We start from the raw sequence: 22,532 nt of genomic DNA on the forward strand, positions 1-22,532 counted from the left end.
GCCCTCCTTGCCCCCTCCCCAGGCCTTGAGCCCATCACTCTGCTGGGAGCAAATGAGAAGACAGGCAAAGGCAAGGAGGAGCCACACACGCCGCAAAGATGGTGGTTGTCTCTAAATTTATTTGTCTGGTTATAAAATTAATATGTGAGGAGCATTGGATTTGGTGAGAACGTTTTGAACCCTAGCTGTCACGTGCCACCTGTGGGATCTAGACCAGTGACTTCTCAGAACTGCCATTTCCTCATCTGGTAGACAGGATGGTAAGCCCTGTCTTGCTCACTCCACATATGGCAGTGCAGATGAAATGAGATCACAGAGGGGAAGCAATTGGCAGGCTGGAAAGTGCTGACAAATGGAAGGGGTTGTGTCACCACCCTCAGCTGAGGTAGTACCAAGGTCCAAGCTCCTGCCCCTCCCCCTCCCCAGCCCCTAAATACACACACGAATGGAGGGCCACTTGCAGCCTTGGTTTGATGGAGTTGGGGGAGAGGCCACACATCTTCCTCAAGCTTGGCCAGATGGGGCCTCACTGGGGCCCTTCCAGAATCGGGCATCGGCTGTGGCCAGCTGTGTGAGGATCTCCTCCAGCTCGGGTCCATCCTCTGGGAAACGCTCGGAGAAGGATCGGATGAGGCCAGCAGCTGAGGCCTCGTATTCCAGAAGCTGCACATCTGAGCCTGGGGAGGAGATGGAGAGAAAACAGCAGCAGGGAAAGGTCTGAATAGGGAAACTGAATCATCATAATAATCTTAATAATCACAATTACAGCAGCAGCTGTTTCTTACTGAGCTCTGCCAAAAAAACCTGTGCTCTACGTTTTAGGTTAATTACTTAATTTACTCTTTACAGTAACCCTGTGAGGAAGGAAATACTACGGGGGAGTATTAAATGCATTGCTGCTTTCGTTCATTCAGTCAATCAAATAAAGATTTAGGCTGGGCATGGTGGCTCATGCCTGTAATCCCAGCACCTTGGTAGGCTGAGGCGGGAGGATCACCTGAGGTCAGGAGTTTGAGACCAGCTTGGCCAACATGATGAAACACTGTCTATACTAAACATACAAAAAAATTAGCTGGGCGTGGTGGCATGCGCCCGTAGTCCCAGGTACTTGGGAGGCTGAAGCTGGAGAATCACTTGAACCCGAGTGGCAGAGGTTGCAGTGAGCAGAGATTGTGCCACTGCACTCCAGCCTGGGTGACAGAGTGAGATTCCACCTCAAAAAATAAAAATAAAAATAAATAAATAATAAAAGACACCAGGTGCCACACTAGGTGAAACAGATACAGTCCTTGGTGTCCTGAAGCTCACAGTCCAGCAACGACTTCATCTGTCTACTGTGGGACCTGGGGCAAGTTTCCCAACCTCCCAAGCTTCAGTCTCCTCATCTGTAAGGGAGCTGCAGTGATGACATAGTCACACATCGAGGGGGTGCTCAACAAACGCTAGCCACCATGGCATCATTATCTCCGAACCTGTTTACTGATTTGTTAAATGGGCTGTTCTGAGGGTCCCCTGAATACTCCCGGGAAGCACTGCCCTCAAACACACTTCAACTGCTCTACCCTCTCTCTGCACCTTGTCGTGTTCCATGACATCACAAGCTGTACAGCAGCAAAGAGCACAAGCTCTGGAGTTGAAGTTCTGGCTCTGCCACCCAACAGCTGTGTGACCGCAGGCAAATACACAGCCCCTCTGTGCCTCATTTTCCAGATGAAAAATGAGGATAATAACCATTTCTCTCTGGGTTGTTAGGAGTTAAGCCGTAGAAAGCTTTTACAGTGACCTGGCTGCGTGTGGTGGCTCACACCTATAATCCCAGCACTTTGGGAGGCTGAGGCGGGTGGATCACTTGAGGTCAGGAGTTCGAGATTAGCCTGGCCAACATGGTGAAACCCCATCTCTACTAAAAATACAAAATTAGCCGGGCATGGTGGTGGGTGCCTGTAATCCCAGCTTTTCGGGAGGCTGAGGCCGGAGAATTGTTTGACTCGGGAGGTGGAGGTTGCAGTGAGCCGAGATCTCACCACTGCCTGCGGGACAGAGTGAGACTCCGCCTCAAAAAAAAAAAAAAAAGTTTTTACAGTGCACCACCATCACAGCCTTTGAAAATCCAACCTGTTCTTCAGATCTAGTGGGAACCACCACTTCCTCCCCAGAACGTTCCCGTATACTCTTGAAGATGGATGTGATCTTCCCTCCTCTAAGTGTTCAGAGTTCTGTTTATATGTTTTGGCCACTCATTAACACTTCCCTTGTATGATTATTATTATGATTATTATTATTATTATTTTTTGAGACGGAGTCTCACTCTGTCACCCAGGCTGGAGTGCAGTGGCGCGATCTTGGCTCACTGCAAACTCCGCCTCCCGGGTTCAGGCCATTCTCCTGCCTCAGTCTCCTAAGTAGCTGGGATTACAGGCGCCTGCAACCATGCCCGGCTAATTTTTTGTATTTTTAGTAGAGACAGGGTTTCACCGTGTTAGCCAGGACGGTCTCGATCTCCTGACCCTGTGATCTGCCTGCCTGGGCCTCCCAAAGTGCTGGGATTACAGGTGTGAGCCACTGCGCCCGGCCCCTTGTATGATTATTTATCTCCATATCTTATCATCCCCAGTGAGCTGTGATCACCTCCGGATCCCTAGTGGCTCCCCCATGGCTCGCACAGGGCTGGACATATCAAAGCAATTGATAGTACTGTCCATGTGGCTGGCATGATTTATTAATGCACTCATTTGACAGTCACTGAGCAACTCCAGTGTGCCAGGCTGTGCTGAGGCACGGGGGTATGCTGCTCCTCCCATCATGAGATGTGACCACCAAGAAAATGGGCAAGCGTGATGGGCGCTTGAAGAAAATGAAACTGGGTGGCAGAACAGAGAGGGACCGAAGCAGTTACTTTAGGTTGAGGGGTCAGAGACAACCTCTCTCACAGGGTGCCATTTTACAAGGAGCGGAAGGACAAAAAGAACCAGACAGGCAAAGATCTGGAGGAAGATCATCCAAGCAGCAAGAACAGCTTATTCAAAGGCTGTAGGAGTGGACCGAGCTCAGTGGGTAGAAGAAACAGAAAGGTCGGGAGCCTGGAGTACAGTGAGCCAGAGAAGAGGTGGTGAGGCTAACAAGGGTTGGGGCCAAATCCCAGGAAGCCTCTGGAGGGCATGGAAAAGCATCTAGAATGAGTGTCTTATAAATGCCTTTTCCGGCCGGGCACGGTGGCTCATTCCTGTAATCCCAGCACTTTGGGAGGCCGAGGAGGGTGGATCACCTGAGGTCAGGAGTTCGAGACCAGCCTGGCCAACATGGCAAAACCCTGTCTCTACTAAAAATACAAAAATTAGCCGGGCGTGGCGGCACGCACCTGTAATCCCAGCTACTCAGGAAGCTGAGGCAGGAGAATCGCTTGAACCTGGGAGGCAGAGATTGCTGTGGGCCAAGATCACGCCATTGCACTCCAGCCTGGGCAACAAGAGGGAAACTCCGTCTCAGAAATAAATAAATAAAATAAAATAAATGCTTTTTTCCACCAGGCATGGTGGCTTACACTGTAATCCCAGCACTTTGGGAGGCCAAGGAGGGTGGATCACTTTGAGTTCAGGAGTTTGAGAACAGGCAGGCCAATGTGGAGAAACCCCGTCTCTACAAAAAATACAAAACTTAGCCAGGTGTGTAGTCCCAGCTACTCGGGAGGCTGAGGCTGCAGAATTACTCGAGCCCGGGAAGCAGAGGTTGCAGTGAGCCAAGGTCGCGCCACTGTACTCCAGCCTGGGTGACAGAGTGAGACCCTGTCTCAAAAAATGAAAAAAATAAATAAAAGTAAAAATAAACAAATAAGGCTGGGTGTGGTGGTTCACACCTGTAATCCCAGCACTTTGTGAGGCTGACGTGGGAGGATCGCTTGAGGTTAGGAGTTCGAGACCAGCCTAGCCAACATAGTAAAACCCGGTCTCTACTAAAAAAAAATACAAAAATTAGCTGGGTGTGGTGGCAGGCGCCTGTTATCCCAGCTACTTGGGAGGCTGGGGCAGGAGAATCACTTGAACCTGGAGGCGGGGGTTGCAGTGAGCCGAGATTGTGCCACTACATTCCAGCCTGGGCGACAGAGTGAGACTCCATCTCAAAACAAACAAACAAACAAAAAACCCCACCTAAAAACCAAATAAATAAATGCTTTTTCCTCACCAATAATAGGTAATGACTTTTTACAAATATCATTCTATTTAACCCTCACGACTGGCCAGGACAATGCTTTTTTTTTTTTTTTTTTTTTTTTAAAGAGTTGAGGTCTTGCTCTGTAGCCTTGAACTCCTGGGCTCAAGCGATCCTCCTACCTCACTCTTTCAAGTAGCTGGGACTACAGGCAGGGGCCACCATGCCTGACTCAACCACTCTTAATTTGACTCTTGGCTCCTCCACTAAAAAGGCATAAGCCTTGTGCAAATTACTCTCTGTGCCTCAGTTTCCTTACCTGTAAAATGGGGATAACAACAATACCTACCTTATTGGGCTACTGCAAGGATTTAAAAGGTTAATCCCCAGAAAGCACTTAGAAACTCTAAGAAGGAATTCAGGTTCACTATAATATCAGCAAGCAGTCCACACTGGCTTTATGAATGAAGACACCAAAGTCTAGAAGTGTCAGGTGATTAGGCCAAGGTCACAGGGCGGTTCTGAAGCTGGTGCTCTAACCACTCCATAACACCACATTGTCTCAGGTGTCTCAAGTGACAAGTAGCAGGAAAGATGAGTCAAGGGGTGAGAGGAAAGTGAAGGCAGTAAGGGGCTGGAACCCCAGGGGGTTTGAATACGAAAGATACAAGTACCGTGTGGCCAGGGCTAGGCTCTGGAATTGTCGCTTGAGAAGGAAGCAGGATGATGCAACTGTTGATCACCATCCGGGACGTGACCAAGTCACACTGTCCCCTGGGTTTCACTAAGCTTGCTGGGTCCCAGCTCCCTCCTGACCTGACCCCCAGCCTGGGTACCCAACAGGTCTAATTCTTTGGTACGAACGCCTGGCTTCCCCCTAAGTCTGCATGTTCTGCTATCCCCTGCTCTGGTGGTCTTCTTCAAATCTTCTGTCACTGTCTTACAACTTGCATGACTGTGTGTGTGTCGGGGGGGTGGTGGGTGGTGACAGATACCAAGATTAGGGCCTGAGGTTTGGCATGGGAAGGACCCTGGCAGAAAGGGAAGGGCCATCCCAGGCTGCTCTCCCTGAGCCCTGGGATGGGTTCTTATTGCTTCCCAGAGGGCCCTGTGTGGTCCTCATCAAGGGAGCTCAAGAGTCCATTACCTTCAAGGCGAGTGTTGGGCTGAACAATGAGCTTCCGAGATTCCTTACGCAGCAGCACCGTGTCCCTGAGGGTGAGGAAGCACTCGGGGGGCGCATCAGTGACCGCCGCATACGCCTCGTACAGGGCCCGCCCTCCAGCCACATCCCCTGTGGACTTCAGCACCTGTGGGAAGGATGGAGTAAATGTCTAGGATGCGCACTTACTCGGTGTCCACAGGGCTCTGCCACAGGCCACAGCTCATTGTGGTCAGTCCTCGACAGTCTGTGCTATGGTTTGAATGTGTCCCCTCCAAAATTCTGGTGTTGAAACTTATGGTTAAGTTTCAACTTAACCATTAAGGCTCCTGCCTTGTGAATGGGATTAAGGCCCTTATAAAAGAGGCTTCAGGCTGGGTGTGGTGGCTCACACTTATAATCTTAGTACCTTGGGAGGAGGAGGCGGGGGATCACTTGAGCCCAGGAGTTTGAAGCCCAGGAGTTTGAAGCCAGCCTGGGCAATATGGCAAGACCCTATCTCTATGGGGGGGAAAAAAAAAAAAGCCCAGCCATGGTGACTCATGCCTGCAATCCTGGGCACTTGGGGAGGCCGAGGTGAGAGGATTGCTTGAGCTCAGGAGTTTGAGACCAGCCCGGCTAACATAGTGAGACCCCCGTCTCGTCTCTAAAAAAAAGGAAAAGAAAGAAAAAGGAAAACAGGCTTCATGCCTGTTTGGCCCTGTTGCCATTTTGCCTTCCACCATGTGAGGCCACAGCATTCCTCTCCTCCAAATAATTAAACAAGGTATCATCTTGGATGGAAGGGGAGAGCAGCCTTCACCAGAAAATGAACCAGCTGGTGCCTTGATCTTGGACTTCCCCACCTCCAGAACTGTCATAAATAAATTTGTGATCTTTTTTTTTTTTTGAGACAGAGTCTCACTCTGTCACCCAGCCTGGAGTGCAATGGCACGATCTTGGCTCACTGCAACCTCCGCCTCCTGGGTTCAAGCGATTCTCCTACCTCAGCCTCCTGAGTAGCTGGGACTACAGGTGCATGCCACCACGCCCGGCTAAATTTCTGTATTTTTAGTAGAGACGGGGTTTCACCGTGTTAGCCAGGATGGTCTCCATCCCCTGACCTCAAGATCCGCCCTACCCCGGCCTCCCAAAGTGCTGGGATTACAGGCGTGAGCCACCATGCCTGGCCAATTTCTGTTCTTTATAAATCACCCAGCCTCTGGTATTTTGGTGTTTTACAACAGCACGAAACAGACTAAGACACTCTGCAAAATGCTGGGCCCTGTCACTTACCGGCAGTGTAACCTCGGACAAGTTACTAAACCACTCTGAGCTGTTATCTCTAAACAGGAATAGTTCTGCTCTCTCACAGTGTTACTGTGCTGAATGAGTGAGAAACACAGATCAATGATTAGCATAGAGTAAATGCCCACAAAATTAAAGCTAATGTTTCTCGTTTGATTATCTCATTTGACATGTAGACAAGGCAGGTATGACCATTACCCTTTATAAAATAAAACATTTCTGGCTGGGCACGGTGGCTTACACCTGTAATCCCAGCGCTTTGGGAGGCTGAGGCAGGTAGATCACCTGAGGTCAGGAGTTCAAGACCAGCTTGGCCAACATGGTGAAACCCTGTCTCTACAAAAATACAAAAACTAGCCAGGTTTGATGGTAGTGCCTATAGTCCCAGCTATTCAGGAAGCTGAGGTGGGCAGAATCGCTTGAACCCAGGAGGTGAAGGTTGCACTGAGCCAAGTTTGGACCATTGCACTCGAGCCTGGGTGACAAAGTGAGACTCCATCTCAAAAAAATAATAAATAAATAAAATAAAAGTAAAATAAAACATTTCTTACACATACAAGATACAGTATGTATACCGTAAAGAACATTAAAACAGACACTCGGGCCGGGCGCGGTGGCTCACGCCTACAATCCCAGCACTTTGGGAGGACAAGGTGGACAGATCATGAGGTCAGTAGATCAAGACCATCCTGGCTAACACTGTGAAACCCCGTCTCTACTAAAAATACAAAAAATTTGGCTGGGCATGGTGGCTCACGCCTGTAATCCCAGCATTTTGGGAGGCTGAGGCGGGTGGATCACGAGGTCAGGAGATTGAGACCATCCTGGCTAACACAGTGAAACCCCATCTCTACTAAAAATACAAAAAATTAGCTGGGCGTGGTGGTGGGCACCTGTAGTCCCAGCTACTCTGGAGGCTGAGGCAGAAGAATGGAATGAACCTGGAAGGCGGAGCTTGCAGTGAGCCAAGATCATGCCATTGCACTCCAGGCTGGGTGACAGAGCGAGACTCAGTCTCAAAAAAAAAAAAAAAAAAAAAAACAAAAAATTAGCTGGGTCTGGTGGCACACGCCTGTAATCCCCGCTACTTGGGAGGCTGAGGCAGGAGAATCTCTTGAACTTGGGAGGCGGGGGCTGCAATAAGCCAAGAACTTGCCACTGCATTCCAGCCTGGGCAACAGAGAGAGACTCCATCTCAAAAAAAAAAACACACACACACAAAAAACAAAAAAAACCAGACACTCATACAACCCCCACCTCACCTCAGAGTTAGTTCAGCTGCTTCTGCTTGACTGCACTCTGAGGCTGCCCCCATCTAAGGAAACCACTATCCTTGATATGGTACTTTTTTTTTTTTTTGAGATGGAGTCTTGCTGTTGCCAGGCTGGAGTGCAGTGGCGCGATCTCGGCTCCCTGTAAACTCCACCTCCCAGGTTCAAGCAATTCTGCCTCAGCCTCCCAAGTAGCTGGGACTACAGGTGTGCACCACCACGCCCAGCTAATTTTTGTATTTTTAGTAGAGATGGGGTTTCACCATGTTGGCCAGGACGGTCTCAATCGTTTGACCTCATGATCTGCCCATCTTGGCCTCCCAAAGTGCTGGGATTACAGGCATGAGCCACTGTGCCCAGCCGATATTGTACTTTTTAAAAAATTCTCTTGCTTTCCCTGAGTTTTACTCTCAATCATGTATTAAGTTCTTGCCTGTTTTTTTTTTTTTTGAGACAGTGTCTCGGTCTGTTACCCAGGCTGGAGTGCAGTGGCAGAATATCAGCTCACTGAAACCTCCACCTCCCAGGTTCAAGTGATCCTCCTGCCTCAGCCTCCTCTGTAGCTAGGACTACAGGCACCCGCCACCATGCCCACCTAATTTTTGTATTTTTAGTAGATATGGGGTTTCACCATGTTGGACAGGCTGGTCTCGAACTCCTGACCTCAGGTGATCCTCCCGCCTCAGCCTCCGAAAGTGCTGGGATTACAGGGGTGAGCCACCGTGCCCGGCCAGTTTTTGAACTGTATACATTGTGATTTTCTTTTTCTGCTTGGATTATGTTTGAGATTCATTTGTGCTAAAACAAAAAAACAAAAAAAACCATACACTCATACAACCCCCACCTCACCTCAGAGTTAGTTCAGCTGCTTCTGCTTGACTGCACTCTGAGGCTGCCCCCATCTAAGGAAACCACTATCCTTGATATTGTACTTTTTTTTTTTTTTTGAGATGGCATCTCGCTGTTGCCAGGCTAAAACATTCAGCTATACTTCCCCTTCTCACTGCTGTGTATGTAGTCTTTTACTTATAAACACACAACTTCATCTCATCTACGGTTGATGTGTAATTTGGTGCCTTTTTTTTTTGAGACGTAATTTTCACTCTTGTTGCCCAGACTAGAGTGCAGTGGCACGATCTTGGCTCACTGCAATCCCCACCTTCTGGGTTCAAGTGATTCTCTTGTCTCAGCTTCCCGAGTAGCTTGGAGTACAGGATGCGCCACCACGCCTGGCTAATTTTTTTGCACTTTTTTTTTTTTTTTTTGAGACAGAGTCTCACTGTCGCTTGGGCTGGAGTTCAGTGGCATGATCTCGGCTCACTGCAACCTCCATCTCCTGGGTTCAAGCGATTCTCCTGCCTCAGCTTCCTGAGTAGCTGGGACTACAGGCACATGCCACCACACCCGGCTAATTTTTTATTTTTAGTAGAGAAGGGGTTTCACCATGTTGGCCAGGCTGGTCTTGAACTCCTAACCTCAGGTGATCTGCCCGCCTCGGCCTCCCAAAGTGCTGGGATTACAGGTGTGAGCCACCATGCCCAGCCTTTTTGTATTTTAGTAGAGATGGGGTTTCACCATGCTAACCAGGCTGGTCTGAAACTCCTGACCTCAGGTGATCTGCCCGCCTTGGCCTCCCAAAGTGCTGGGATTACAGGCATGAGCCACTGTGCCCGGCCGGTGCTTTTTGCTAATACTGCTGCTGTGAACATCCCTGTATGTCTCCTGATGAACAGATGCAAGTTTTTCTAGAACTGATTCTGCATCGGTGACAGGAGTGCTCAACTTTAAGAGATGACGCTGCTGTTTCTTAAAATTCGTATGTAATTCAGCCTTCCAAAAGCAGTGGATGGCAGTCCTCATTGCTCAGTCTACTAAGTGGATGCTGGCAGTTGTTAATTTCTGCCATGCTGAGGGATATCAATTGTAACTTATGCAGCTTAGGTTGAGGTTGCCTACTTACTAACAAGGTTGAGCATCTTCCCTTAGTTGGTCAAGGGCTATTCATTTTCCTCTTCTGTTCATTTTTGCTTATTTTCTGTTGGGTTATCTTTTCTCCTTCATTCTTTTAAAAAAGTTTTTCTTTCTTTATTTTTTGAAATGGAGTCTTGCTGTATTGCCCGCGATGGACTGCCATGGCATGATCTTGGCTCACTGCAACCTCCACCTTCCAGGTTTGAGCGATTCTCTTGCCTTAGCCTCCTGAGTAGCTGGGATTACAGGCACCTGCCAATACGCATGGCTAATTTTTTATGTTTTTGGTAGAGACGGGTTTCACCATGTTGGCCAGGCTGGTCTCGAACTCCTTACCTCAAATGATCTGTCTGCCTTGGCCTCAGTGCTGGGTTTACAGGTGTGAGCGACTGTGCTCGGCTGAAAAGTTCTTTATTTATTTTAGATACGAACCCTTCGTTAGTACAGTAGTCCCCACATATCCATGGAGTATATGCTCCAAGACCATGGAGTGGAGGCCTGAAGCCATAGACGTACAGGGCCCTATATATACACTGTTTTTTTTCACCATACATACACACCTATGAGAAAGTTTAATTTATAAATTAGGCACAGGAAGAGATTAACAATAACTACTAATAAAATAGAACACCTGTAACAAAATAATGCAATAAAAGTTAGGTGAATATAGCCTCTCTCTCAAAATATCTTTTTTTTTCTTTTTGAGGCAGTGTTTCGCTGTGTCACCCAAGCAGGAGGGCAGTGGCACAATCTTGGCTCACTGCAACCTCCAACTCCCAGATTCAAGCAATTCTCATGCCTCAGCCTCCTGAGTGGCTGGGATTACAGGTGCCTGCCACCATGCCCAGCTAATTTTTGTATTTTTAGTAGAGATACGGCTTCGCCATGTTGGCCAGGTTGTTTTTGAACTCCTGACCTCAGGTGATCAGCCCATCTGGGCCTCCCAAAGTGCTGGGATTACAGGCGTGAACCACCACACCCAGCCTAAAAATATCTTGTTGTATTTTACTGTGGCTAACCGCAGCCGCAGAAAGCAAAACTGTGGATAAGCGGGGCCTAACCATATGTGTTGTAAATATCCTATCCTAGTGTAAGACTTCTTTTTTTTTTTTGAGGCGGAGTTTTACTCTCATTGCCCAGGTTAGAGTGCAGTGGCACAATCTCGGCTCACTGCAACCTCCGCCTTCCGGTTTGAAGAGATTCTCCTGCCTCAGCCTCCCAAGTAGCTGGGATTACAGGCACCAGCCACCACGCCCAGCTAATTTTTTTGTATTTTTAGTAGAGACCAGGTTTCACCATGTTGGTCAGGCTGGTCTTGAACTGCTGACCTCGTGATCCACCCGCCTCGGCCTCCCAAAGTACTGGGATTACAGGCGTGAGCCACCGCACCCGGCGCCTAGTGTAAGACTTGACACCTTCTTTATGGTAACTTTTGATTAATATGTTATCTTTTCTTTTTCTTTTAGAGACAGAATCTAGCTCTGTCACCCAGGCTAGAGTGCAGTGGCGATCAGGGCTCATTGCAGCCTCTACCTCCCATGCTCAAGTGATCCTCCCATCTCAGCCTCCTGTGTGGCTGTGACCACAGGCGTGCATCACCACACTTGGCTATTTTTAAAAATTTTTTGTAGAGATGAGGTCTCACTATGTTGCCCAGGCTGGTCTTGAACTCCTAGACTCAAGGAATCTAGCCTCCCAAAGTTCTGGGATTACAGGCATGAGCCATCACGCCAGGCAAATTGAGCAGTTTTATTGCTGTACAAAGTTCATATTGTATATTTACTCTCAGCATCACTCAGCCATATTTCTTATGGCTTATCAAACCTTCTCTCTGGGGCTGTTTCTTTTTCCTAAATTATATCCTGTAGAAGTGTTGTTACTGAGGGTTTATTAATGGTAAACTGTTTTTGTTTGTCCAAAAATGTCCTTCATTCTTAAAAGATGTCCTGGCTGGGTGCAGTGCCTCACACCTGTAATCCCAGAACTTTGGGAGGTCAAGGCGGGTGGATCACCTGACATCAGGAGTTCGAGACAAGCCTGGCCAACATGGTGAAACCTTGTCTCTACTAAAAATACAAAAATTAGCCAGGCGTGGTGGCGGAAGCCTGTAATCCCAGCTACTCAGGAGGCTGAGGCAGGAGAATTGCTTGAACCCGGGAGAAGGAGGTTACAGTGAGCCGAGATCACGCCATTGCACTCCAGCCTGGGCAACAAGAGCAAAACTCTAATAAATAAATAAACAAACAAATAAATAAATAAAAGATGTCCTTATTCTTTTTTTTTTTTTTTTTTTTTTTTTAGAGATAGGGTCTCACTGTGTCACCCAGGCTGGAGTGTAGTGGTGCAATCATGGCTTACTGCAGCCTCGACCCCTCAGGCTCAAGTGATCCTCCCACTTCCGCCTCCGGAGTAGCTGGAACTACAGGTGCGCACTACCATGCCTGGCTAATTTTTGTATTTTTTGTAGAGACGAGGTTTTGCCATGTTTCCCAGGCTAGTCTCGAACTCCTGAGCTCAAGAGATCTGCCCTCCTCGGCCTCCCACAGTGCTGGGATCACAGGCAACAGTGCCTGTACATGAGGCACTTACAACAGTGCCCAGTACATGAGGCATCCGGTGCGCTTACATGTTTACTGGCTACCTTTCCTCACTGCAGCATAAGAAACTGCTCACAGCTTATTCTCTGTGCCTGGTAACACTCAGTGCCCCTGGAGAGGTTGGCAGGGGCCCATCCAGGCGAGAGGCCTTTGCTTACCTGAAGTCTCCGCAGGAAGCGCTCTAGAGCAGGCTTGCCCACAGACCGGATCTTGCTGCGGTCGAGGCGGACCCGGGCATCTGGGCGCCCATCGGAGCCTGTGATGGGAGTGATGGTAACGAGTCCCTCACCAGCCTCCAGCAAGACTCTCAGGATCACAAACCGGGCCTGCATATGGGCCTGCCAGGGCGAGGAAAAGACAGCATTTGTAGCCCGTATCAAGTGCTTGGTCCTAGGCTTGGTCCTTGGTCCCAGTTGCCCATTAACTGGCAATTGTTACTGTCATTCTCCCCCACCCTGCAGGTCCTTTTCTGCTTATTCTCCTCCCCTCAAATGCTTCCTCCTTCCTCTTCTCACAGAGAGGGCAGGCTGCCCTAGGAGACAGGGAGGCCATTTCCAGGCGGGACCTGGTGCCTATGCTCCCCATGTCACCCACCGTGATCCCTGCTGCTCCAGATCCCCCGCTGAGGACAGCAGCTACCCCCTCCAGGGTCCCCAAACATTTTCTCCTCTACAACCTTGTTTGTGCTCAAAAGGGGAACCAAGTAGGCATCATTATCCCCAGTTTACAGATGATAAAACAGAGGCCCAGAGAGGTAAGAGGGACTTCCTTAGGGGCACACAGCTAATAAAGGAAGAGCCAGGACTCAGACCCACATTTCTGGACCCTGTATGACGTCACATCACCCTCCTCAAACCACACCTATTTGATTTTGTCAAAAAGTTTCTGTTGCTGGTGGGGTGCAGTGGCTCAAGCCTGTAATCCCAGCACTTTGGGAGGCTGAGGTGGGTGGATCACGAGGTCAGGAGATCAAGACCATCCTGGCTAACACGGTGAAACCCTGTCTCTACTAAAAAAGTACAAAAAATCAGCCGGATGTGGTGGTGCGCCTATAGTCCCAGCTACTCGGGAAGCTGAGGCAGGAGAATTGCTTGAACCCTGGAGGCGGAGGTTGCAGTGAGCCGAGATCATGCCACTGCACTCCAGCCTGGTGACAGAGCGAGACTTCGTCTCGAAAAAACAAAAACAAACAAACAAAAAAGTTCCTATTGCTTGCCCCATATCCAAAGGACACATAACTGAGCCGTGGCACCGAATGGCCCTGGAGGCAATGCGAATCCTGGCTCTGCCACTTAGTGGCAAGTTGCTTCATCTCCTTGTGCCTCAACTTCCTCATCTCTAAAATGAGGGTAACAATAGCACCTACCTCCTGGGGTAGTTAATTCATGGAGGGTGCTTAGAATTGTGTGTGGCACAGAGTGCGTCAACTGCGAGGAGTCCTAATAAAGTCACCTCATCTGATTCACGTGAAATGGTGGCCGGGGAGAGTCCTACTCCCATTTCACAGAGAGGAACTCTGGGGCTCACAAGAGTGATGTGACTTACCCCCAAACAGTAGAGTCTGGCATTAAACCCAGTTCATCTGCCTTAAAGGTACAGTGGTCCCATCCTTGCACCCTGATCTTGGCACCTACTGCAGGCTCCCTTCCGCCTCCAGGGAGCGCTACCTAGGCCCTACCTGTCGCCAGTTGGAGGCCTCAGGTGTGTAGAACTCCAGAGCGAGCAGCCCGGCCCGAACCATGTTGAGCCAGTTCACGTAGATCACGTCCTCCGCATCAGCACCCTCAAAGCCAAAGATCCTGTGAGGGGGCAGGCAGGTGGCAGGATGGTCAGAGGCTGCCCTGTCCCCATCCCACCGGCCACCACCACCCACCCTCCATGCCCCCAGGGCTGGCCACTGCACCGGGACAGCCCGCCCCTCAGCCCTGCTGCTCTTACTCCAGCACTTGCGGGTGGAGACAGAGGTAGAGACCCACGCTCTCAGCCCGGCACTCTTCGTAGCTGGAGGCGATGGTGCTGAACTTGCTGTCCCAGGTCTCCCCACTCAGATACCAGCTCTGAATCTGGAAAAGGAGCTCCACTGTCAGGCTTAGGGTGGCCACTGCCCCACCTGTGCCCACCCTCCCAGCACCCTGGGGCCCCGCTGAGGCCTCCCTCACCTGCTCGCCCGTCTCTGGGTTGATCACTGTCTCCTGGTCAAAGTTGAATGATCCTTTTTCATCCTGCAGAACACAGGGTGGGTGAGGGAAAGGCGCCCCCAACTGGATCCAGGCCTCCCGCCCCAGAATGATGGGCCGGAAAGTGGCTCAGGAAGGCAAGCAGGAGCGCAGGAGCGGGCGGCGGGAGCGGTAGGTCCGTCCACACACTGACGCCTGCACAGCCCTGAACCCTGTGACACTGGGCTGCCTCCTCAGAGCCATCAGGAGCGTTCAGAAACAGAGCTGCCTACCCCACCACACAGAGAGGAAAACCAAGGACCAGACAGTGGAGGGACTTGCCCCAAGTCCTTTGAGGACCCAGATCTGGTGTCTCCAGACCCCAGTGGGAGATGCCCCAATGGGTAGGCCAGACAGCCCAGCTGTGCCCACCACGGGCTTCTGGCCCGGCTCCTGGCACTGCCAGAGGAGATCACGGCATCATTCTAACCCTCCCACTGCATGCCATGCGTCTTTCATGCAGCATCCTTTGTGTTTTTTTTTTTTTTTTTTTTTTTTGGGGATGGAGTCTGGCTCTGTTGCCCAGGCTGGAGTGCAGTGGCACAATCTCGGCTCACTGTAAGCTCCGCCTCCCGGGTTCACATCATTCTCCTGCCTCAAGTAGTTAGGACTACAGGCGCCATTCTCCTGCTTCCCAAGTAGTTGGGACTACAGGCACCCGCCACTACGCCCAGCTAATTTTTTGTATTTTTAGTAGAGACGGGGTTTCACCATGTTAGCCAGGATGGTCTCGATCTCCTGACCTCGTGATCCGCCTGCCTTGGCCTCCCAAAGTGCTGGGATTACAGGCATGAGCCACCGTGCCCAGCCTCATGCAGCATCCTTTTAATCCTCACAACCATCTTCCGAGGACAGTGCTACTATCACCCCACTTCACAGATGAGGAAACTGAGGCTCGGAGCCTAAGAGCCCCAAACTGGAGTCAGAGCACACAACCTCCGTGGACACTGTCTCTCAACACTAACACCTGTTTGCTGTCAGGGCTTACTGTGTGTCAGGGCTTACTGTCTTCACCTTTACTCCTCACAACAGCCCACACAGCAGGGGTCAGGAATCTCATTTTACAGATGGGCCAACTGAGGCTCGGTGAAGGTACTGACTTATCCAAGGCCACACACAGCCTGGATAAAGTCTGGACAAGGCATTTCGCCAGACTGCTGCCCCAGCAGCTGTTCTGTGCATCCTCCTGACCCCCGGGCCCAGTTCCAGCCCTTCCCCATCCAGGGAAGCAGCCCCACACCCTGAGAAGCAGGACCCACCCAGAACCCCGCCCTCGGATGGGAGGGGCCACACCTCACCCCACTTCTGGTCATCTTCATGCTGGGGGTCCACATCAGCTTTTCAGCCCCCCATAAAAGGTTGTCTGTGTTTCCATATTCCCTGGGTAGGTGTGGAGGGGGCTCCAGCCACTCTGGCCGGCTGGCAAGAAGGGGCTGCTCTGGGGAGAAGTGGCTCCCTACGATACCCAGAAAAGCCCAGGCTCCACGGAACAGCGGCGCAAACAAAGACAGCACTGCTGCCTCAGATGGGAGCACCCAGAGATGCCCTCTGCCCCAAGTGTCTGTCCTGGGGCTGCTGGAGCCATGCCCTTAGGGTGTGCTTCCTTAGCCTGAGCCAAACAATTCCTCCTTGTGCGGCGAACAGCAGCTGAACTGTCCCGAAGGGCCCTCTACACCCAGGCTCTACACCCAGGCATCTCAGCTCCTGGGACATCTTGAGGGAGGGCAAGACAGGGTCTTCTCTGCCTAAGGGGCCATTTTCCCCACCCAACCCATAGCCCCTGAAGGCAGAGGCTGGAGCAGCTTCACTGCTGGGTAGGGCAGGTTGTGGCGAGTGGAGCTGTAGGCTGGGGTGCCAGGGCTGGCCGCTGCCTTCTCACCTGTACAAAGAGCTTGCCGCTGCCATGGCCGAGCAGCTCGTGCAGACCCACCTGCACATCGAAGGAGGGCCCCTTCCAGAGGATGTACAGGTCCTGCCAAGACAAGCAGAGACCCGCGCTGTCCACTGGCCGGCCCCGGTTATACAGCCTGTCGGCCTCCCGCCCCTGGGCCATGGACCCATCTCAGTGCATGTGCTTGGTAAAGGCCAACTGTGCTCCACCCCACAGCCCATTTCATCCTTGCAACAACCCAGGAGGAAGGGAGGGATGCCTCCCTAGTGTGACCAGAGAGGAAACTGAGGCTCCAAAGTCCACACGGTCACGTGGTTGGGAAGTGGCAGAGCCAGGACTGAAGCTGTGTGCTTTCCTCTCTACTGCTCTGGGCTGTCTGCCTTCCCGAGTCCGCTGAGGAAGGTGAGGCCCAGCCCCGACCCTCTGACTGCTGGCGCCCACCTTGTCATCCTCCTCCAGAAAGGTGAGCTTCTCCCGCTGCGTGGCGTAGGCCACAGCCAGCACGTTCCCCAGCGACACGTTCTTAAAGCCTTCCGTCTGCCTCAGGTCATCATCTGGAGAAGGTGGAGAAGGATCAGAAAGAAGAGGTGAGGGTCAAAGGTAACAGACAAGAGGCACAGGGCAGTTTGTGGAGGGTGTGTGTGTGGAGAGGGAGGGACGACTCTAAAAGGCGGCTTCTGGGGCTTGGGGGCTGGGCCTGCGACACTCACAGTTGGGGATGTTGATGCCGGCAGGGATGCCGGAGCCAGCGAAGGTGAGAACATCCAGGGAGGTGAAGTCAGGGGTAAGGAACTTGTCCTTCTCAAAGGTTGGGGGCCAGGGCAGCTCCTTCAGCAGCTGCTCTGCGCTCGCCACCAGCCGCTCAAACTTGGCACTCATGGCTTTGTTCACCACAGCTACGAAACCTGCAGGGGAGGGAGGGGTTGTGGAACCCTTGGCAGGGTTCCAGGAGGGCTCCCACTTCACCCTACTCCAGCCATCACACATGTACTGAATGTGGGCATGTACTGTATGCAGTCACCCTGGGCTGGTGGCTGGGGATAGCAGTGACCCAGGCCTGGGCCCTACTGGGTCAGGACCTGGACAGGAAAGATGCAGCTGCACAAACCCGTCTCTCCCTCAGGCCCCTGGGCCGCCTGCTCCTTCTCCCTGGGCGTGGGTCTAGGGGCTCACCCCTGAGCCCCAGCAGGCTGTGTGCTCTCCTCCCAGGCTAATCTCTCCAGCTTTAGCAGGCAGATGCTCAGACTCTTCTAAATCCAGGGGCTGGGGAGGATTAGGGCAGTCAGAGAAGTGGCTGAATCCTCAGGCTGGATGCCCTGCCTTGCACAGGTGGGTCCCCTGGGGAAGGGGGTGGGGGCCGCGGCAGCCTGCCACCAGCCTGGGATGACAGCCCCGGGTCAGGTCCACAGTCACAATGTCCATCCTGCTTCCAGCCACTGAGTGCAGCAGTCTGCATCCTAATCGCATTGGTGCTCAGAGGCTGGGATTTGGCCCAAGGTCACACAGCCTGGGAGTGGTAAAGCTGGGCTTGGGAGGCACATGGCTACCTGGAGCCTGTGCCCTGACCAGACACCAGAGGCAGCACAGCAAAATAGCTCAGAGCCAGGGTTCCCGGGCCACCCCCCAACTGTGCCCCAGTGCCCACACCTGTTAAGTGAGGATAAACATCCTCATGGGATGATGGACTCTAAATTAGTTAATATAGCTAAGCTTCTTACAACAGTGCCCAGTACATTGTAAATGGGGTTTATTTACCATGGCTGTTCTTACTGTTACGGTTATGGCTGAGCGGGGGTGGGGAGAACCATCAGGGGACACTGGAAACGTGGACTTGGACGTGGGGGAAGGGACTGTGACTGACCTCCTCCCTGAGGAAGTTACCTTCAAATTCTCCTCGGGAACCAAAGGGGTCGCGGTAGCTCTCGATGAACCCGATGTAACTGGGGGAGAGAAGGGCAGAGGTGGACGAGGGGCAGGCAGGAGGGGGCGGGTGGGGTGGAGCTGGCGCCTCACCTCTCCACGATGGGGCCTTTGTCCTGGATCCAGAAGCGGGAGCCCCTCTTGTGGGCCTCGATGGAGCCCTGGGTGAAGCTCTCTATATACTGGGCCAGCATCTGCCCCTGGTGGCTGTTGGCTGCATACGCCTGAGGTGAGTGGGGCTCGGTCAGCCTCGGGCCACCCACCCACCTCCACACCCGCTCTGCTGCCCAGAGGGGTCCTCAGCCTGCACCCCTCAGCCCCCAGCCAGTCCAACCTTGGCTTTCTCCAGCTGCTCCACCACCTTCTGGAGGATGGGCGCGTAGTCCCCCCGGGTCACCTGGAAAGGGCTTCCCCGGAATTTGTAGCTCTTCAGCTTGGAAGTCACCTCGGAGTCCAGGGAAGGCTCTGGGGAAAGAAGGTGTCACTCAGAGAAAAGACCTGAGTAAGACACCTCAGCCAGCTTTTCCCCATAGCACTCTTTCACTCTAAGATTTTCAATGGCTCCCTGTAGCTAACAGACATGAGCATAAACTCTCATCTTCAAAAATATATATATCAGCCGGGCATGGTGGCTCACACCTGTAATCCCAGCACTTTGGGAGGCCGAGATGGGCGGATCGCCTGAGGTCTGGAGTTCGTGACCAGTCTGGCCAACATGGTGAAACCCCATCTCTACTCAAAATACAAAATTAGCCGGGCATGGTGGTAGATGCCTGTAATCCCAGCTACTCGGGAGGCTGAGGCAGGAGAATCGCTTGAACCCAGGAGACAGTGGTTGCAGTGAGCTGAGATCGTGCTGCTGCACTCCAGCCTGGGTAACAGAGGGAGACTCCATCTTAAAAAAAAAAAAAAAAAAAAAAAAAAACAACTAAAAACAAAAACAAAACCCAAAAACTAAAAAACAAAAATATATGTATCATATAACATGTGCTTTCTGTGTGTTAACTCCTTTAAGCCTCACTCCAACTCTGGGAGGAGGTGGAAATTATCATTTCCATTTCACTGATGGGAAACTAAGGCACCGAGAGCTTAAGTGGATAGCAAGTGGCAGATTGGATTTAAAAAGACAGCCACATCCCAAATGTAATCGACAGTCCCACGGGGAGACAAGAGGGTGACTGGGAGGAGGAGCTGTGACGATAGCAGAAGGGAGCTGGAGTGAAGTTGGGGGGCTGGGCAGCCTTCCAGAAGCTGGAAAAGGCAAGGGGGCAGGTTCTTCCTGAGACTCCAGAACGAATGCGGCCCAGTCTTGCTTTTAGACTCTGGACCTCCACAACTGTAATAGAATAAGTTTGTGTTGTTTTGTGCCACTAAATTTGTGGTAATTTGTTACAGAAGCAATGGGATGCTTACACACTACTGTATTTTCCTTGTTGTCTCTGATCAATAAAATATACTACAAGGCTATGTAAAAACAAACAAACAAGCAAAAATAGCCACAGTATTTCCTGTCTTACTGCTTTTTTTTTTTTTTTAATTTGAGGTAGGATCTCATAAGGTTGCCCAGTTGATCTCAGACTCCTGGGCTCAAGCGATCCTCCTGGCTCATCCTCCTGAGTAGCTGGGATTACAGGTGTGAGCCATCATATCCAGCTCAACTGTGACTTTGCCCATGGAGATGTGGGATCTGTGTTCCCTCCTCCTGAAGCCAGGAAGGCTGTGACTTCAGCAGCAGGGACACCATGCGCTTAGGCCAGGTCACACAAGGTGAGCAGGCTTCTGCCTGGCTCTCCTGGGATGCTCACTCTTGGAGCCCAGCTACCACGAACAATAGGAGGGTGCCACATGAGGTATTTTAGTCAACAGCCCAGCTGGGTTCCAGCCAGCAGCCAGCACCTGCATGTGAGCCAACAAGCCTGGGGATGCTTGCGGCCCCAAGCTGTCGTCTTCCCAGCTGAGGCCCCAGACGTGGTCACCCAGCGACCGGCTGTTCCCACTGTGCTCCTCCTGCATTCCTGACCCAGAGTCTGTGAGCATGAAAAGGCGGTTTTGTACCACTAAATTTGGGGAGCATTTGTTCCACAGCAATAGATAATGACCCACTCAGGCAGCCCGGCTCCAGGGCCACATTCAACCACTGCCCGAAACTGCATCTTGTACTGTAAGTATAGGCCCAGCTTATACTCCAGTGAGATCCACTCCTGTTCCTCTGAACCCACATCTGCCATCATCTCCCCAGTGGATGCTCAGATCCACCAAGCGCTAGGCACCAGGGAGACGACAGTGGATGAAACAAGACAGGCCCTCCTCTCGGGGAGCTTGTAGTCAGGGAAGCTACTGAATGTGCCGATAGGAAGAGAGAAGGGCATGGACTCAGTTATGGGAAGATAAGGAAAGGTCCTGGGGAAGGCAAGTCCATGCATGGCCTAGAGGATGGGGAGGAGGCAGCCAGGGGACAAGGAGAGGCTGGAGGGGGTTCCGCATGAGAAGTGGGGAATGGATTGTGCAAAGACCTGGACAGGGGCCAGGCGCGGTGGCTCACGCCTATAATCCAGAACATTGGGAGGCCGAGAGGCAGGCGGATCACCTGAGGTCAGGAGTTCAGAACCAGCCTGGCCAAATGGCAAAACCTCGTCTCTACTAAAAATACAAAAATTAGCCAGGTATGGTGATGGGCACCTGCAATCCCAGCTACTGGGGAGGCTGAGGCAGGAGAATCACTTGAACCCGGGAGGCAGAGGTTGCGGTGAACCAAGGTCGCACCACTGCACTCTAGCCTGGGCACTCCAGCCTGGGCGATACAGCGAGACTCTGTCTCAAAAAACAAAAACAAAAAGACCTAGAGAGGGTCCGTCAGAACTGGATGCTGTCGAGCATGGTCAGAGCACAGAGTCTGAGTGGGAGGATGTGGAGATGAAGCAGGGGCTGGGGTGCGAGTGGGGAACAAAGAGCCAGGTGGCAAAGGTCTTCATAAAGGCCTGGACACTTCTGTCCACACTATTTCCTCTCTCCTGGGAATGGACCCCAATTTCCCCTTGAGAATATCGCCCCAGGCCCCACTACTACTACGCCAAGTGCAGGTGGTTTGGGAAGGGCCAGCCTTTTTTTTTTTTTTTTTTTTTTTCTTGACCTGGAGCTTCGCTCTGTCACCTGGGCTGGAGTGCAGTGGTAAGATCTCGGCTCACTGCAACCTCTGCCTCCCGGGTTCAAGCGATTCTCCTGCTTCAGTCTCCCAAGTAGCTGGAATTACAGGCACATGCCATCACACCTGGCTAATTTCTGTATTTTTAGTAGAGATGGGGTTTCACCATGTTGGCCAGGCTGGTCTCGAACTCCTGACCTTAGGTGATTTGCCCACCTTGGCCTCCCAAAGTGCTGGGATTACAGGCGTGAGCCGCCATGCCCGGCCTGAAGGGCCAACCTCATCGCCTGACTCCAGGGTAGGCTTGAGACCAGGTTGAGTCAATCAGAGACCTGTCCCTTGCCAGCCCTCAGGGATTGGTTCACAGACAAATAGGGGACTGAGATGGAGAAACTGGAGCCATTCCCAGGCCTTATGTAGAAACTCCTGGGAGAGAAGGATGCTCTTTCTGCAGGAGTGGCAGGGTTGGCAGGACCTGAGCCACCCAGGTCTGGAAATGCCTGAGAGGGAGCAGTAGAGAAGCCTGGGGCTAAGCTCACCTGAACCAAGCACAGAAGCCAGCCGCACCTCGTAGTGGGGCTTCCCTTCTCCATCGACCTCTTTGAAGAGCCGGGTGTTGTAGGCACTGAGGTTCTAGAAGAGACCAGGGCAGGGGTTGAGAGTGAAGTCTGGAGAGGGCAGTGGGGTGGGAGGAAGGAAAATGGGTCACCCCCAGGGGAGAAGGCATGGAGGCAAAGCAGGCTGGGCCTTCTGGGTTGGCTGGGAGCAGGAGTGGGAGAGAGTGGGAGTGGGCAGCCCAGGACCGACCCTCCTGCTCTGCTCAGGACACTGTGCACTTCTACTAAGCACTGACTCCAACGACTGTGCCAGGCACTGCACGGCCTCTGCGAACCCAGGGCTACTGGAGGTGGGTACCACTTCACAGACAT

The 22,532-nt window shown here is 51.8% G+C and overlaps 1 protein-coding gene across 6 annotated transcripts in view; it reads right to left on the reverse strand.

Annotated features, from left to right (window-relative positions):
* Positions 1-99: 99 nt before the first annotated feature.
* Positions 100-22,532, reverse strand: part of DPP3 (dipeptidyl peptidase 3) — a 30,099-nt gene continuing 7,666 nt past the window's right edge. For 3 of the 6 annotated variants that reach the window (XM_054440561.2, XM_054440562.2, XM_054440563.2), the window contains exons 6-18: positions 22,143-22,236; positions 18,796-18,926; positions 18,555-18,685; positions 18,423-18,481; positions 17,252-17,446; positions 16,983-17,095; positions 16,530-16,622; positions 14,594-14,656; positions 14,373-14,497; positions 14,113-14,233; positions 12,593-12,772; positions 5,294-5,456; positions 100-677 (exon numbers count right to left, since the gene is read on the reverse strand). In XM_054440561.2, the coding sequence (XP_054296536.1) occupies positions 505-677; positions 5,294-5,456; positions 12,593-12,772; positions 14,113-14,233; positions 14,373-14,497; positions 14,594-14,656; positions 16,530-16,622; positions 16,983-17,095; positions 17,252-17,446; positions 18,423-18,481; positions 18,555-18,685; positions 18,796-18,926; positions 22,143-22,236 (1,641 nt within the window). In that variant the 3' untranslated portion in view covers positions 100-504. The remainder of the gene's footprint in view (positions 678-5,293; positions 5,457-12,592; positions 12,773-14,112; positions 14,234-14,372; positions 14,498-14,593; positions 14,657-16,529; positions 16,623-16,982; positions 17,096-17,251; positions 17,447-18,422; positions 18,482-18,554; positions 18,686-18,795; positions 18,927-22,142; positions 22,237-22,532) is intronic. The other 3 variants (XM_054440558.2, XM_063671690.1, XM_054440559.2) reach the window with 1 other exon arrangement.

Source organism: Pongo pygmaeus, chromosome 9 (genome assembly GCF_028885625.2).
Source record: "Pongo pygmaeus isolate AG05252 chromosome 9, NHGRI_mPonPyg2-v2.0_pri, whole genome shotgun sequence".
NCBI lineage: Eukaryota > Metazoa > Chordata > Mammalia > Primates > Hominidae > Pongo > Pongo pygmaeus.